Source organism: Schistocerca piceifrons, chromosome 4 (assembly GCF_021461385.2).
Source record: "Schistocerca piceifrons isolate TAMUIC-IGC-003096 chromosome 4, iqSchPice1.1, whole genome shotgun sequence".
Taxonomy (NCBI): Eukaryota; Metazoa; Arthropoda; class Insecta; order Orthoptera; family Acrididae; genus Schistocerca; species Schistocerca piceifrons.
The window spans coordinates 293,897,146-293,912,683 of record NC_060141.1 but is presented as its reverse complement, the minus strand read 5'-3'; the positions used below and the strand labels follow the sequence as shown (position 1 = coordinate 293,912,683).

General features: G+C 39.5%; 1 protein-coding gene across 3 annotated transcripts in view; it reads left to right on the top strand.

The window, feature by feature from the left end:
• LOC124795286 overlaps nt 1-15,538 on the top strand; it is a 263,102-nt gene that overhangs the window by 146,000 nt on the left and 101,564 nt on the right. The window contains exons 8-9 of one of the 3 annotated variants that reach the window (XM_047259244.1): nt 10,878-11,710; nt 11,807-11,936. In XM_047259244.1, the coding sequence (XP_047115200.1) occupies nt 10,878-11,710; nt 11,807-11,936 (963 nt within the window). Of the gene's footprint in view, nt 1-10,877; nt 11,937-15,538 lie in introns of all 3 variants that reach the window. The other 2 variants (XM_047259243.1, XM_047259242.1) reach the window with 2 other exon arrangements.

The following is a 15,538-nucleotide window of genomic DNA, read 5'->3' as shown; positions in this document are numbered from 1 at the left end:
GTGGTTGTAAAGGTTTGGTCTACAAAGATCTGATCACTGGATAGCTCTCCAAGTAGTGTCTTTTCTATTGCTAATGTGCTCAAACATGACAGCTGGGTGTAGGATATTGAATTCCTTAAATAATTCTTCACTCATTTGAGTACTCATGCTTCATTCACTGCTTTCTGTAGTTGCGGGTAGGGTAAAAACCAAACGCAGGAACTTCGTTGTTTCTTAATAAACAGAGTATAAATCATTGTTGAAATGTGCTTTAAGAAGATCTTTGGAGATAAGTGTTTTTTCTCATCAGCGTATAAGTTACACAGTTCATTTTCAAGTTGTTCTTGTTTGAAAAAATGGTACTGTTCTAATAACTGATGCAGTTTCAACTTTGGGATTTCTTTTTGATAGTTTGGGAAACACTGTTCGTTCAAAAGTTCAACAAACTGAATTTGGGGAAAGTCTTGAAATCTTCTTTCCATCTGAACAATTTGCAAATCCAGTATCTCGTAAGTTAGTGCCTTCAGAGAAATCTTTTGACTGTCACAGAATGATGAGTAGCCATTCAAACACAAGCTGCATTTAATGCATTCATCAACAAATGTTTCCCTTCTTGGTTGTCCTAAGTTTCTCAAAACTTATTTTGTCGTGGCAAACAATTATTCTGACAGCTTTTGACTGAAGAACATTAAAGAGATGATCAACATAAACAAAGCATGCATGGTAGAAACAAAGCAAGTAGACAAACATAGGATCATCCATCCGTCGTTTCATTGCCCACAGCATAGATCAAGGATTCTGGGTCCCACTGAAAGTCTGTATCATCAATTATATAATTGAAAACACTATATAGCCCTGAGAAATGACTAGATATTGTTGACAATGCCCTGAAATGAAAGTTACAGCGAGTATTGCTTGCATGTGGCAGTTTAAATCCTTTCTGAGTTAGCAATACAGTTTATTTTGATGATTTGCTGAAAAACGAATGGAATACAGTAAGATCACTTACAAACATGTGTACCTGTCATATGGCTTTGGAGGCATGTAACAGTACCAAATTCAGTTGGTGTGCATAACAATGAATTAACAGCGCATAGGGACAGAACTGCTTCACCAATTGTTGTAGTCCTCTTTCTCTGCCTGCCATTGCTGAAGCGCCATCATGTGTTTGACTAACCACATTTCCTTCCACATTCCATTCTTTCAGTAGTGCATGAACAATGTTTGACAAACCTGCAGCAGTTTTATCTCCAAAAACATCACAAAATCCAACGAATCTTTCCTCAATTTTGTCTACATTACAGTATCTGAATATTATACTCATTTGACTCTTGCATGACACATCTAATGTTTCATCAGCCTGAATTGAAATGAAATTGCAGTTCTGAATTTCAGCTTTTATTTTCTCATTAACTGCCAGAGTTATAATCTCTATTGCATCCTTCTGTATATAGGGAGAAGTTTATTTAAAGGTTGAAGATGATGACAGATGGTCTCGGATTAACTGCTCTCCTCGAGCTACTAAATCCAACAGTTCCAGATAGTTACCTTTGTTGCTGGAGGATTCATCTTCTTGATGGCGGCAAAAGGCCAGTTCTTGTTTAAAAAGAAATACAATTGCCTGAATAAGATGAGCCAATACTCTCCTGTTGGATACAACTTGTTCGTTGTATTTTATTGCTGTCAGACAAGCGACTTCAGAAAGGGTGTGCTCAGTTCTACTTTTGCCCAATAACTGAAATGATTCTTTGTTCTGCCGGTGACATTTTGATATCTGATGCTTTTGTGCTTTCCTTTCAAAGTTCTTTATTGTAAAAATGCCCTCATTGCACCATTCCTTATCACCACCATACAGAAGACATATATAACAACATAATCTGTTATAAACTGTATTCACAGTCAGCCAAGTATACTTTTCATACGAGGCTGTCTGAAAAGTGTGTTTTTGTTTGGTTTCACATAAAACTACACTGAGTATAGAAGTAGGTCATTTGTTCTTTTAGTTCACACTTTTTTTTTACATTAATGTAGTAAAAGGCATTTTTAATAAAAATTCTATAAGGTGTTCAGTTGCTGGCTCATTCATGGTGGTGACACAGTGAAAATTGCACTAAAATCACACAAAGAATGACTATGAACACAAATCACGCGACTGTTCACTTCTGTGTTAAAAAGCCAGCATAGAAGTAGCAGAGACTAGTCTCGATACCTGCTACCAAGTGCAGTGCACCAGCCTTCGTAGAAGAGGGGAAGAGGTGGGGAGCCAAGAATGCCACTAAAGTGCAGGTGCACACAGCCAGGTAAGGGAAGGGAGGCAGAGACTGAGAGCAGTTGAGTCTCAAGCAGGCAAGTACACCAATACTCAGGGTGTGGCGCGGGCTACAAAACAGTTGTCTTCGCACATTCAGAGCTCTTATTAGAAAGTTGTTTATATTTTTGTTATGAATTAATATTGCATCTTTTTTAAGCACAAATACATGGGAGACTAAGTCTCCCATCACGCTACATCACTGACCTTCACCAACATCTGCATTACAGTTTCCCATTCCCATTACTATTTAATTCTTGTCACCTTTGCGATCCACATCTACATTTATATCCTGCAAGCCACTTTACAGTGTGTGGTAGAAGGTACTTTTGGTACAACTATCTTTTACCTCTCGTCGCTGTTCAAGTCTCGAATGGTGCATGAGCAGAATGATTGTTGGCGAACCTCCGTTTCATCACTGATTTTCTCATTGTGGTCATTTTGTGAAACATTTGTCTGAGGAAGCAGTATGTTGTCCCAATTTTCCTGAAACATTCTCTCTCACAATTTAAATAATAAACCTGTCCACAATGCACAGCACCTCTCCTGTAGTGTCTACCAATTGAGTATGTTGAGCATCTCCATCGCGCTCATGCGCTGACTTAATGATCCCTTGAGAAAGTCATCCCGCAACCAAATACACCTCTCTTTCATGTATCTTCTCAGTCTTTTCTATTAATTCAAGCTGTTACGGCTCCCAAACTAGTAAGCAACACTCAGAAAAATAAGTTAAACTTATTTTGTAACCCACTTCTTTCATGATATTTTACATTGCTTTAAGATTCTTTCAATAAACCTCAGATTAGCGTCTGCTCCTCCTACAATTTGTTTTATATGGTCATTTCATTTTAGCTCCTTCCAGGTTGCTTCTTCCAGGTATTTTGTGTTAGTTGCTGTTTTATTATTATTATTATTATTATTATTTATTATTTATTATTTATTTTATGGCCTTCATTGGACCACAGTAGTCAAAAATACAAAGTTCTAAACAAGTTGTTACACATGGATACAATTTGGTTCGACAATAACTTAATATATTTAGGTAATATAATTATTACAGGCTATTCTTATATGAAAGGTGTTTTGCTCTTCTGTCTGCCCAATATTTCTTCATTCTTTCAGATATTTTCTTTCTTTCTTCATCTGAGACAACTCTTCCTGTACTCCTTTTATTGATTTTCATTTTGTCTTGTTTTTTAGGTCATCTACTGTAATTTGAAGTTCTTTTATATCTTCCTTAATTTCTGTGATCCATTTAATGTCGCTCTTGCTATTCCACAATTTTTGTATTATTTTTTTACTAATTCTGTTTTCTGGAGTTCTCATCAGATGTCCAAAGAATGCGATGCGTTTCTTCCTGATTGTGCTCATGACTGGTTCTATTTTCTTATATACTGTTTCATTTGATGCTATTCTCCAATGTCCATTTATTTTATACTGTTTATTTATACATGTCCTAATTATTCTTCTTTTTATTTTTAGTATTCTGTCAATTTCTGCTGTATTAGTTGTTTTGAAGATAGTTTCAGCTGCATATGTTATTTCTGGTTGTGTAACTGTTTTATAGTGTTTTAATTTTGCATCTATAGATAGGTTTTTTTTGTTGTATGTAGTTTTGGTAATGTAATTTGCATAGTTCAGTTTTTTTATTCTATTTTGCCATGATGGCTTCTCATTTAGATTGTATGTTATTATTTCGCCTAAATATTTAAAGTTATCAACAATTTTGATTTCCTGTTCTCCTATTGTAATTTTGTTTGCAAGTGGTGGATCAGTTAGCATAATCTCCGTTTTTTTCAAATGGTATTCTAAGGCCTACTTTCTCTGCTATTTCTTGTAGTGATTTCACTTGTTGCCTGGCTTCTTGAACGGTGTTGGCTAGGAGAGCAAGATCATCAGCGAATCCCAAGCAATTTAAGCTAATATCTTCTTTTGCACTTCCAATTCTTATCCTCTTTTGATTGTCCTTGTACTATTCTCTCATTATGTATTCCAGTGCACAGTTGAAAAGTAATGGTGATAGGCAGTCACCTTGTCTGAAGCCTGTTTTTATGAGGAATGGTTCCGAAATTTCTCCTCTAAACTTCACTTTTGATTTGGTGTTGGTTAGAGTGAGTTGTATTATTTTAATTAGTTTTGCATGGAGTCCTAGATTTCTTAAAATTTTTAATACTGAAGGTCTGTGGAGACAGTCATATGCCTTCTTAAAATCTACAAATGTTATTGCCAGAGGTTTGTTCCGTTTCTTGTAGTATGCCATAATCAATTTTAAACTAATTATCTGCTCTGCACAGCTTCTCCATGGTCTGAAACCTCCCTGATATTCCCCTAACTCCTGTTCTAATTGCTCCTTGATTCTTTCATATACACTCCTGGAAATGGAAAAAAGAACACATTGACACCGGTGTGTCAGACCCACCATACTTGCTCCGGACACTGCGAGAGGGCTGTACAAGCAATGATCACACGCACGGCACAGCGGACACACCAGGAACCGCGGTGTTGGCCGTCGAATTGCGCTAGATGCACAGCATTTGTGCATCGCCGCTGTCAGTGTCAGCCAGTTTGCCGTGGCATACGGAGCTCCATCGCAGTCTTTAACACTGGTAGCATGCCGCGACAGCGTGGACGTGAACCGTATGTGCAGTTGACGGACTTTGAGTGAGGGCGTATAGTGGGCATGCGGGAGGCCGGGTGGACGTACCGCCGAATTGCTCAACACGTGGGGCGTGAGGTCTCCACAGTACATCGATGTTGTCGCCAGTGGTCGGCGGAAGGTGCACGTGCCCGTTGACCTGGGACCGGACCGCAGCGACGCACGGATGCACGCCAAGACCGTAGGATCCTACGCAGTGCCGTAGGGGACCGCACCGCCACTTCCCAGCAAATTAGGGACACTGTTGCTCCTGGGGTATCGGCGAGGTCCATTCGCAACCGTCTCGATGAAGCTGGGCTACGGTCCCGCACACCGTTAGGCCGTCTTCCGCTCACGCCCCAACATCGTGCAGCCCGCCTCCAGTGGTGTCGCGACAGGCGTGAATGGAGGGACGAATGGAGACGTGTCGTCTTCAGCGATGAGAGTCGCTTCTGCCTTGGTGCCAATGATGGTCGTATGCGTGTTTGGCGCCGTGCAGGTGAGCGCCACAATCAGGACTGCATACGACCGAGGCACACAGGGCCAACACCCGGCATCATGGTGTGGGGAGCGATCTCCTACACTGGCCGTACACCACTGGTGATCGTCGAGGGGACACTGAATAGTGCACGGTACATCCAAACCGTCATCGAACCCATCGTTCTACCATTCCTAGACCGGCAAGGGAACTTGCTGTTCCAACAGGACAATGCACGTCCGCATGTATCCCGTGCCACCCAACGTGCTCTAGAAGGTGTAAGTCAACTACCCTGGCCAGCAAGATCTCCGGATCTGTCCCCCATTGAGCATGTTTGGGACTGGATGAAGCGTCGTCTCACGCGGTCTGCACGTCCAGCACGAACGCTGGTCCAACTGAGGCGCCAGGTGGAAATGGCATGGCAAGCCGTTCCACAGGACTACATCCAGCATCTCTACGATCGTCTCAATGGGAGAATAGCAGCCTGCATTGCTGCGAAAGGTGGATATACACTGTACTAGTGCCGACATTGTGCATGCTCTGTTGCCTGTGTCTATGTGCCTGTGGTTCTGTCAGTGTGATCATGTGATGTATCGGACCCCAGGAATGTGTCAATAAAGTTTCCCCTTCCTGGGACAATGAATTCACGGTGTTCTTATTTCAATTTCCAGGAGTGTAGGATCTTGGATAGAATTTTATATGTGCAGTCTAGGAGAGAGATGTCTCTGTAGTTGTCTGGGTTGCTCTTATCTCCCTTTTTGTGTAGTGGCTGGATGATAGCTGTGGTCCAATGTTCGGGAAATTGTTCTGTTACCCAAATTTTTCTTAGAGCCATGTGTAAGGAGGTCTTGACTGTGTCACTTGCATATTTCCACATTTCAACAAAAACCTGATCTTCTCCACATGCCTTATAATTTTTTTGTTCTTTAAGAATTTCTTCTACTTCTTGGAAAGTTGGAGGGTCTAGTTTGTTAGGTTTGGTTTTTATTGGGGTATTTATGTTGATTTGTAAGGGTTCTTTGGGTTCCTCGCAATTCAGAAGTTTGTAAAATGCTTTTGCCATGATTTCTGCATTTTCCTTGTTACTGTGTGTCATTCTTCCATCTTCATCTTTCAGTATTAGTGTAAGGGCCTCATATTGTTGTAGTTGTTTCCCAAAGATTTTGTTGTAGTTCCTGGAGTTGGTTTTATGATAAGTACCTTCTATAGACTTTATAATATCTTTATGAAATCCTCTCTTGATTCTTCTAGATCATCTGTTAATTTGATGGTTTGTGTTATTTGTTGGTACTTATTATTTTTAATTAGCTGATGTGGGTCAAACCTCCTTTTTATTTTATTACTTTTTCTGGTCCTCTTCTTTAACAGTGTGAATTTGATTTTAATTTTAACCATATAATGGTCTGAGCCTGTGTCTACTCCTCTCAGTACTTTAACATTGTTGATCTCCTTATGAAAATTTTTGTCTATACAGACATGGTCTAGCTGCCACTCGCCCTTCCTCCAGTCTGGATGTTTCCATGTTTTAAGTTTACTTGGCTTCCTCTTAAAGTATGTTGATTTAGATATAAGGTTGTGTTCTCTGCAGAGTTCTACAAGTCTTTGACCGTTTTTGTTTGTAAAATTATGTGGACTCCATTTTCCAATTATATCTTTATATTTCCTTTCTTTTCCCAACTGAGCATTGAAATCTCCCAATAAGATTTTTACATTCTTTTTATTTACTCCGTTCACAGTTTATTCTAGAAGGTCCGAAATTTATCTACCTCTTCCTTTGTTTTTGTTAGACAATTTTTTTCATTTGTTGGGGAATGAGCATTTATTATTGTATAGGTTTTATTCATTGTTTTAAAGCTTAGAGTCGCAATTCTTGGTGATACTGCTTGGAAATCCGTTACTGAATCTATTATTTTTATGTTTACTAAAAACCCTGTTCCAAACTGGGGACATTGTTTCATTGCCCTCGGTCCTGGTTTCCCATTATAAATTCTGTATCCTTGTGATTCGAATGGGTCCTCTGTGGTGTTTCTCATTTCTTGGACCCTGTTATTAAAATTTTTTGTTTATTTAGTTCATCTGTGAGCTCCTTGAGTTTTCCGGTCTGAAGTAGTGAGTTTATGTTGTGTGTTGCTATATAATTTATTTGCTCATGTTTAATCTTCTTTTTGTGTTTTAGTGTGCATTTGGATGGTTGCAAACGCTCCGATTCGTTGCTGTCTTCTAGTTGACTACTCACCGAATCCGATGTAGCCTTTTCCTGCCTTTTTGAGCAGGACGGTGGAATTTTTTTCCTAAAAGACCTTTCCATTTTTGACTGTTGAAGGTTGTCAACCTCAGTTGGAGCAAGCTCCGATTTACAACTCCGGTTGTTAACCGCAGAGGCTGTGTTTGGTCCGCGAGAGCTACTTTATTTCACTCAAGTCCGCCAGTAAACCGGTGAGGTCTTCCCTATCTGCCACCTGGGACGCGCCACGTAGGAGTATCACCTCTCCTCCTACTATGACAGCATAGTAGGTTCGTGGGTTAGTTGCTGTTTACTGAGATTTATCATTTATCAAAAATAGTAGGTGTTGCAAGACATTACATTTATTTATGTTCATGGTCAGTTGCCAGTCCCTGCACTAATTATCGTTCCTCTGTAGGTATTCATGCAATTAAGAAACAGTTGCTGCTATCTTCCTGTAGAAAACTCTGTAGTCTGTAAACAGCCTCGTGGAGCTTCCACTAGATCATTTATATAAACAGTAATAGTCCTTCCCCACTTCCTTGGGTACTCCTGAAATTACATTTCACACCTGTTGATTCAGCTAAGTTAAAAGCAATGTGTTGAGTTCTGCTTGCATCAAAGTCCAATCAAAAAATTGATTCAGAAATTGGTAAGCTTGTATTTTGGACTGAATGACAATGCAGAGTTGTATCAAATGTGAACACAGCGTCAACCTAGGTGTCATTGTTGACAGTGCTCTGGATATCAGAATGAACTGAATTTCTCAAGATCTCAGATGTGGAATTCATGTTGATTTATACAGGGTATTACAAAAAGGCAAACTTTCAGGAAACCTTCCTCACACACAAATAATGAAAAGATGTTATGTGGACATGTGTCCGGAAATGCTTAATTTCCATGTTAGAGCTCATTTTAGTTTCGTCAGTGTGTACTGTACTTCCTCGATTCACTGCCAGTTGGCCCAATTGAAGGAAGGTAATGTTGACTTCGGTGCTTGTGTTGACATGCGACTCATTGCTCTACAGTATTAGCATCAAGCACATCAGTACGTAGCATCAACAGGTTAGTGTTCATCACTTTGAAGTCAGTGCAATGTTTACAAATGTGGAGTTGGCAGATGCCCATTTGATGTATGGATTAGCACGAGGCAATAGCCATGGTGCGGTACGTTTGTATCGAGACAGATTTCCAGAACAAAGGTGCCCTGACAGGAAGACGTTCGAAGCAATTGATTGGCGTCTTAGGGAGCACGGAAATTCCAGCCTATGACTCGCGACTGGGGAAGACCTAGAACGACGAGGACACCTGCAATGGACGAGGCAATTCTTCGTGCAGTTGATGATAACCCTAATGTCAGCGTCAGAGAAGTTGCTGCTGTACAAGGTAATGTTGACCACGTCACTGTATGGAGAGTGCTACGGGAGAACCAGTTGTTTCCGTACCATGTACAGCGTGTGCAGGCACTATCGGCAGCTGATTGGCCTCCACGGGTACACTTCTGCAAACGGTTCATCCAACAATGTGTCAATCCTCATTTCAGTGCAAATGTTCTCTTTACAGATGAGGCTTCATTCCAACGTGATCAAATTGTAAACTTTCACAATCAACATGTGTGGGCTGACGAGAATCCGCACGCAATTGTGCAATCACGTCATCAACACAGATTTTCTGTGAACGTTTGGGCAGGCATTGTTGGTGATGTCTTGATTTGGCCCCATGTTCTTCCACCTACACTCAATGGAGCACGTTATCATGATTTCATACAGGATACTCTACCTGTGCTGCTAGAACATGTGCCTTTACAAGTACAACACAACATCCAAAGAAGAGCAGCGCGTTTCGTCACAGGGTTATTTGGTAACCGTGATAGCGTTACGGAGATGTTTAATAAACTCAAGTGGCAGACTCTGCAAGAGAGGCGCTCTGCATCGCGGTGTAGCTTGCTCGCCAGGTTTCGAGAGGGTGCGTTTCTGGATGAGGTATCGAATATATTGCTTCCCCCTACTTATACCTCCCGAGGAGATCACGAATGTAAAATTAGAGAGATTAGAGCGCGCACGGAGGCTTTCAGACAGTCGTTCTTCCCGCAAACCATACGCGACTGGAATAGGAAAGGAAGGTAATGACAGTGGCACGTAAAGTGCCCTCCGCCACACACCGTTGGGTGGCTTGCGGAGTATCAATGTAGATGTAGATGTAGATGTAGACATGTGGTTCGTGCACGATGGAGCTCCTGCACATTTCAGTCGAAGTGTTTGTACGCTTCTCAACAACAGATTCGGTGACCGATGAGTTGGTAGAGGCAGACCAATTCCATGGCCTCCACGCTCTCCTGACCTCAACCCTCTCTACTTTCATTTATGGGGGCATTTGAAAGCTCTTGTCTATGCAACCCCAGTACCAAATGTAGAGACTCTTCGTGCTCGTATTGTGGACGGCTGTGATACAATACGCCATTCTCCAGGGCTGCATCAGCGCATCAGGGATTCCATGTGACGGAGGGTGGATGCATGTATCCTCGCTAACGGAGGACATTTTGAACATTTCCTATAACAAAGTGTTTGCAGTCACGCTGGTACGTTCTGTTGCTGTGTGTTTCCATTCCATGATTAATGTGATTTGAAGAGAAGTAATAAAATGAGCTCTAACATGGAAAGTAAGTGTTTCTGGAAACATGTCCACATAACATATTTTCTTTCTTTGTGTGTGAGGAATGTTTCCTGAAAGTTTGGCCGTACCTTTTTGTAACACCCTGTATAGTGGAGTTTTTCATTCTCCTAAAAGTTATCATATTTTAAGATGGAAGCTTCTTTGTCAACTAATGCCAAGAGAAAGGGTGACTACTGCTGCTTTGGGAACTGTGGTGAAGAGCAGTGGATCCCATTTTCCTCACAAATCATTGCAGCTTTCACTGTAACTCTGTGTATAAGCCCTTACAAGATACAACTAGGTGGGCCAGTTGGACCAATATTTTTTAAGGCGACACAGAGCCCATCGTCCCAAGGATTGGCAGGTTTATATATTTAGTGATGAACACATTTGAGGAATTCCTGAGTTATCTTTTCAATTATGACTGTGTATCGTATCTATTCATGTAAACAATGGTTCCATAATTTTGCTTTTACTGTTAGTGTTCATTTATTTTCATGGCTGCTTTGTAATGTTAATTTTCTATTTTGTTCTCCCACAGTGTGGTGTAGCGTGACAGTTTGCAATTCTTAATTGCTTTTTGGTCGTTTTCCCTTCACAGCTTCCCTGCCCAAGATCCAGATGTGGCAAATAAAGCTGCTAGACTTGACGACCTGTCTAGTAGGAGTGAAGAAATAGGACAAAATGTGACTTGTGACAGCAATCAAATGGACTTCAGAATGAGTGACAGATACTTGAACACAGAAATAAAGCTTCCGGAAGCAAGGGAAAGGATAACAGTTGTCAAGAATAATACATCAAATTACCTCATCAAGAACAGAGAACAGGACGCTCTGTCAGAATTTTATTTAGTAAGTTCTTGTTATAGCAAATGTTTAAAACAATCTGTGCAAGAAAATAAAAATTCCAACTCTGGAAAGGAAATGAACAATCAACAGTTCAGAAATGATAATAATTTAATAGGCAGATCAGATGTTAATGAAATGCAGTATGTAACATCAGAAGTAAACAAGTCACAGGAGCCTGAAGAAAAACATCATGCTGATAGCAACTTCAGGGAAGTCAGTCTCCCATGTGAGACACTGGAAGTTATCGTTTCGTGTGAGGCTAATGCTTCTTGCAGCAATATACAAAGCCAGCCGACACCAAATGTTGTTCATGGCTCCTGTTCAGTTACAAACACAGCTCAAGATTGTCTTCCTGTCGTACAAGGTACTGAACAGCACACACCATCAGTGGACAGAGCCCTAAATGTACCTTCAGTAACGTTAAGTGTCGGAGACTGTGCTGCAGCAGCATGTGGTGCACTTGTCCGCCCAGCTGTGCAGTGTATCACAGAGTGTTCTCAATCAGCAAAGACTGCCAGAGACTTCACATCAACAAGAGAAAGTGCTAAAATCAGAATGACCATTGATGGTGGAGTGGGAGATGCAGGTATTGCTTCAACTTTCTGTACTAGATCACAAACTTCAAATGGTGATTCTTTCAATAATGAAACTGCAGTTCATTCGGAAACATTATACTCCACAGCAGTGAAAATGAGGAGTAGAACTGAAAAACAAGAAGTTATGGTACTTGGGATTCAAGAAGAGAAACTAACATCACCAGCGAAAAACAAGTGTAAGGAGATAGAGAATCTCATCATTTCCAAGGCTGAAAGGTAAGTAAGATGCCATGGTTGTATCTTTATTCTAAACTGTGGTTAACATGGAGGATAAAAACTGAAATGCAAGATACTTGTAGAATTCAGACTTGACACATATAGTGGTTAATGCTACGGAAATAGAATCTGACTCCTTCTTCTTCTTCTTCTTCTTCTTCTTCTTCTGATCTCCATACATTAAGCATTTACCTTTTGCAGTGCACACATATTCATTAAACCTGGTTGATCCACCCCAACTGGTTTATTTTGAGAGGTAGTCTCCTGTTAATAATGGCTTCATTGAGTCCGCTCCCTATTTTAAATATATTGTATTTGTTCCTAATATTGTCATGATTCCATCTGATCAGCTGTGTCAGAAAAGATTCCTTGTTTGTACCTATAAATATTCTTTGACGCAAACAAGTTTTCTTCCTTTTTTTTGAGAACATGATTGCTAATACTTGAAGTGCATAGTTTTCCTTTTTTTCCCATATGTTGCAAGATTTTCTACCTTAGCATCTCTACTCTTGTCGAATATTTTAAATACAGTATTGTCAAACTAAATAAGTTAAAATGTTTGCTAACACCTCTTTCTGAATAATAAATATACAAGCAAATTCAGTTAATCTTCAGATTTATTTCTTCTGGAATCATAAACGTAGTGTCTGTGTCACAGAGTATAGGAGCATCGTAAGAGTGTAACTTAACTGAACCAAAAACTACATTCAGTCAACTCATACAGAATTATAACAATCTCATTAGTACTTTCAATGACCCTGCAGGACATCAGTTTCTTTTGAGTTGGTATGTAGATGGCTTCTATATCTAGATTGACAATGGCTGCAATGTGGTTAGCGACCTGCTATCCCCATAGCCTCTGCATCTATCACTGACCGCGCCTCAGTGCCTAGTTTTCTGCATACAATAAGCAAATAAAATAACATACTGTATCAGAACAAACTCATACAGTTTAAACACTGTTTAAAGCTTGGTAGTGTACCTGTTCATAAAAACAAGTAGGTATAATATGCACACCTACCCCTCCCCCCCCCTCCACACACACACACACACACACACACACACACACCAGCTAATGGTTAAAACAAACAAAAATGTAAAATCACCTTTCTGCTACTCACGGTGTTAGAAGTCCTCTGCTGATCCCACTCTAGAGTTATAGCCCCTTTTGCAGTTCCTACTCCAATTACATTGCCTCTCCTATTTCTGACTTTTATGTCACCTATGTCTGATAACACTCACATTGCCAATAATGATTTGTGTACACATTCCAACAGTTCTGCAGTGTGTTCCTCCCAGCTAAATTTACTATCAAGTTTTAATCCCAAGAATTTAACACTGTCGGCATCTCTTTTCTGTGCTTCTTCATACTGTGTGTGTAAACCTCTTACATGTTGTGAACTGCATGCAATGTGTCTTTTCAAAGTTAAATGACAGTAAGTAGGCTATATAGTATTTATTAACATCCATGAAAATAATATTGGCTGCTCTTTTCAAAACTATGCTCGATTTGCTATATACACAGTAACTGTCTCATCTGTGGGGGAGGGGAGGGGAGGTGGAACTTCTACATCTGGTGATGTAACTAATGAGATGTCATTGATGTACAAAAAAAAGCAGTGGTCCAAGACGGACCCTTGTGGGACACAACATGTAATTACTTCTTGATATGATAATGACTGATAGCTTAATTCATCGGTCTTTTGTACTGGTGTCCATTGTTTCCTGTTCGTGATATGTGAACAGTTTTGCAGCATTGCCAGTGACCAACCATTTTTTTATTTTTTATTTATTTAAAACGGAGTTAATTCATGCAGTAAATTCCTTAGACAAATCACAGAAAATATCTGCTGCTTGTAATTTATTACCTAATGAATTAAGCAAATTCTCACTGTATGTATGAATAGTGTTCTCAGTTTTGGAAACCTTCAGAAATTTGAACTACGCCTTGCACAGATGTTACTTGTGGTCAGGTATATATAAACTTTTCTAAAATTTTCAAGAATGCTGGCAGAAGTGAAACTGGTCTGTAGTTTGATGCCATTTCTTATCTCCTTACTTGAAATTAGGTTTAATGATAGCGTATTTCAACCAATCAGGAAATATCCAGTGATAAGAATACCCTTTAAAAAATTTCGTTGGTATTTCATCATAACCACTAGTGTCCTTTGATTTTAAATATTTTGTGATGGATGTTATGTCTTTTGGTGAAGTGAGTGCAGTAGTTCATGTAACTGAAGTTACATGTAAAGGCTGGTTTCAGGTATTGTGGGATAGTATTTACTAACCCTGAAAATCACATGCTATAAGTAATGGATATAAAGCACTTGTTAAAGAGATTTGACACACTACACCCAACTGTTAGCAACCTATCACCCACTCTTAAAGCTAGCAACTCCTGTTCCTTTCTAGTTCCACCAGTCTCCTCTTTCACTCCCATATTGCTTTTAATTTTGTTGCCATATGTTGCTATCTTATTTTCATAATGCACTTGCTTAGATGTCTGGATTACTTTCTGTAATATTCTGCCGTATTTCTTGTATTGAGCTAAATCATTGACATGTTCTTTGATAACAGATTGTGTCAGGGCAGCATTGAAATACTACTTTAGTATTTCTTCTTTTTCATTCCTGATCGTGCTGCCCTTTGATTTTTCTCTTGTACTCCATCTGTACTTCCATTACTGTTAAGGAAAGCTACAACACTATTTTAACTTTCACCCAATAACATAAGAACTCCAGTTTTAATTAATAACACAAGCAAATAAAAATAACAACCCCATACAACATCTGCAGTTTTCCCTCAGTCGCGAGTATATTTGGTGGTAAGAACACACAGTAATCGGCACCAATCTTCTGGAGTGCTGTGTATCAACACATATCACTCCACACCTTCCTGCATAAGACCGTGCGCGCGCCACACACACACACACACACACACACACACACACACACACACCAATTTTATTGTAAATACAACTCTATGAACACTGTTATATTACATTGGTAGTAGCAACTGTCTTTATGTTGGGAATGATCAGCTTCCCATTTGCATACATTATTGTTTTATCCTGACAGCCACTAGAAAATTAATGTCAACTGCATTATAGTCAAAGTAATGTGCCTGTACATTTGCATATGCGTAATTTTCACCAGTATTTGAACCATAATGGCAAGTACACTATAGTTGGAATAATGCACCTTTGCATCTAAGGTTGCCTTGCAATGACGAATAATTGAACACTAATAGCCACTATATTATTGCTTGCAATTTGCATTCGTGTACAAGAAAGAGTCTTCAAAATTAGACCTATAATGAGTAAAGTAATAGACACTGGCTACGCCTCCATTTCAGAATGAGCTTTATTTTAATTGGGTGAAACTACATTCTGAATATTAAGAAATCTTAAACTTTCACATAGTGTTAATACCATAATTCCTTTATCATCTTAACCTCTATTATTTTTATCACACAAATCAGACACACTTCAATTTCAAATATTTTCCTACTTATTTATCTTTCTTAACAATCTACAAATCAGATAAGCTTGGTTCTGTTCTGCACAATATTGGAGTAGGTCTCAAAAATTTAATTACTAGTAA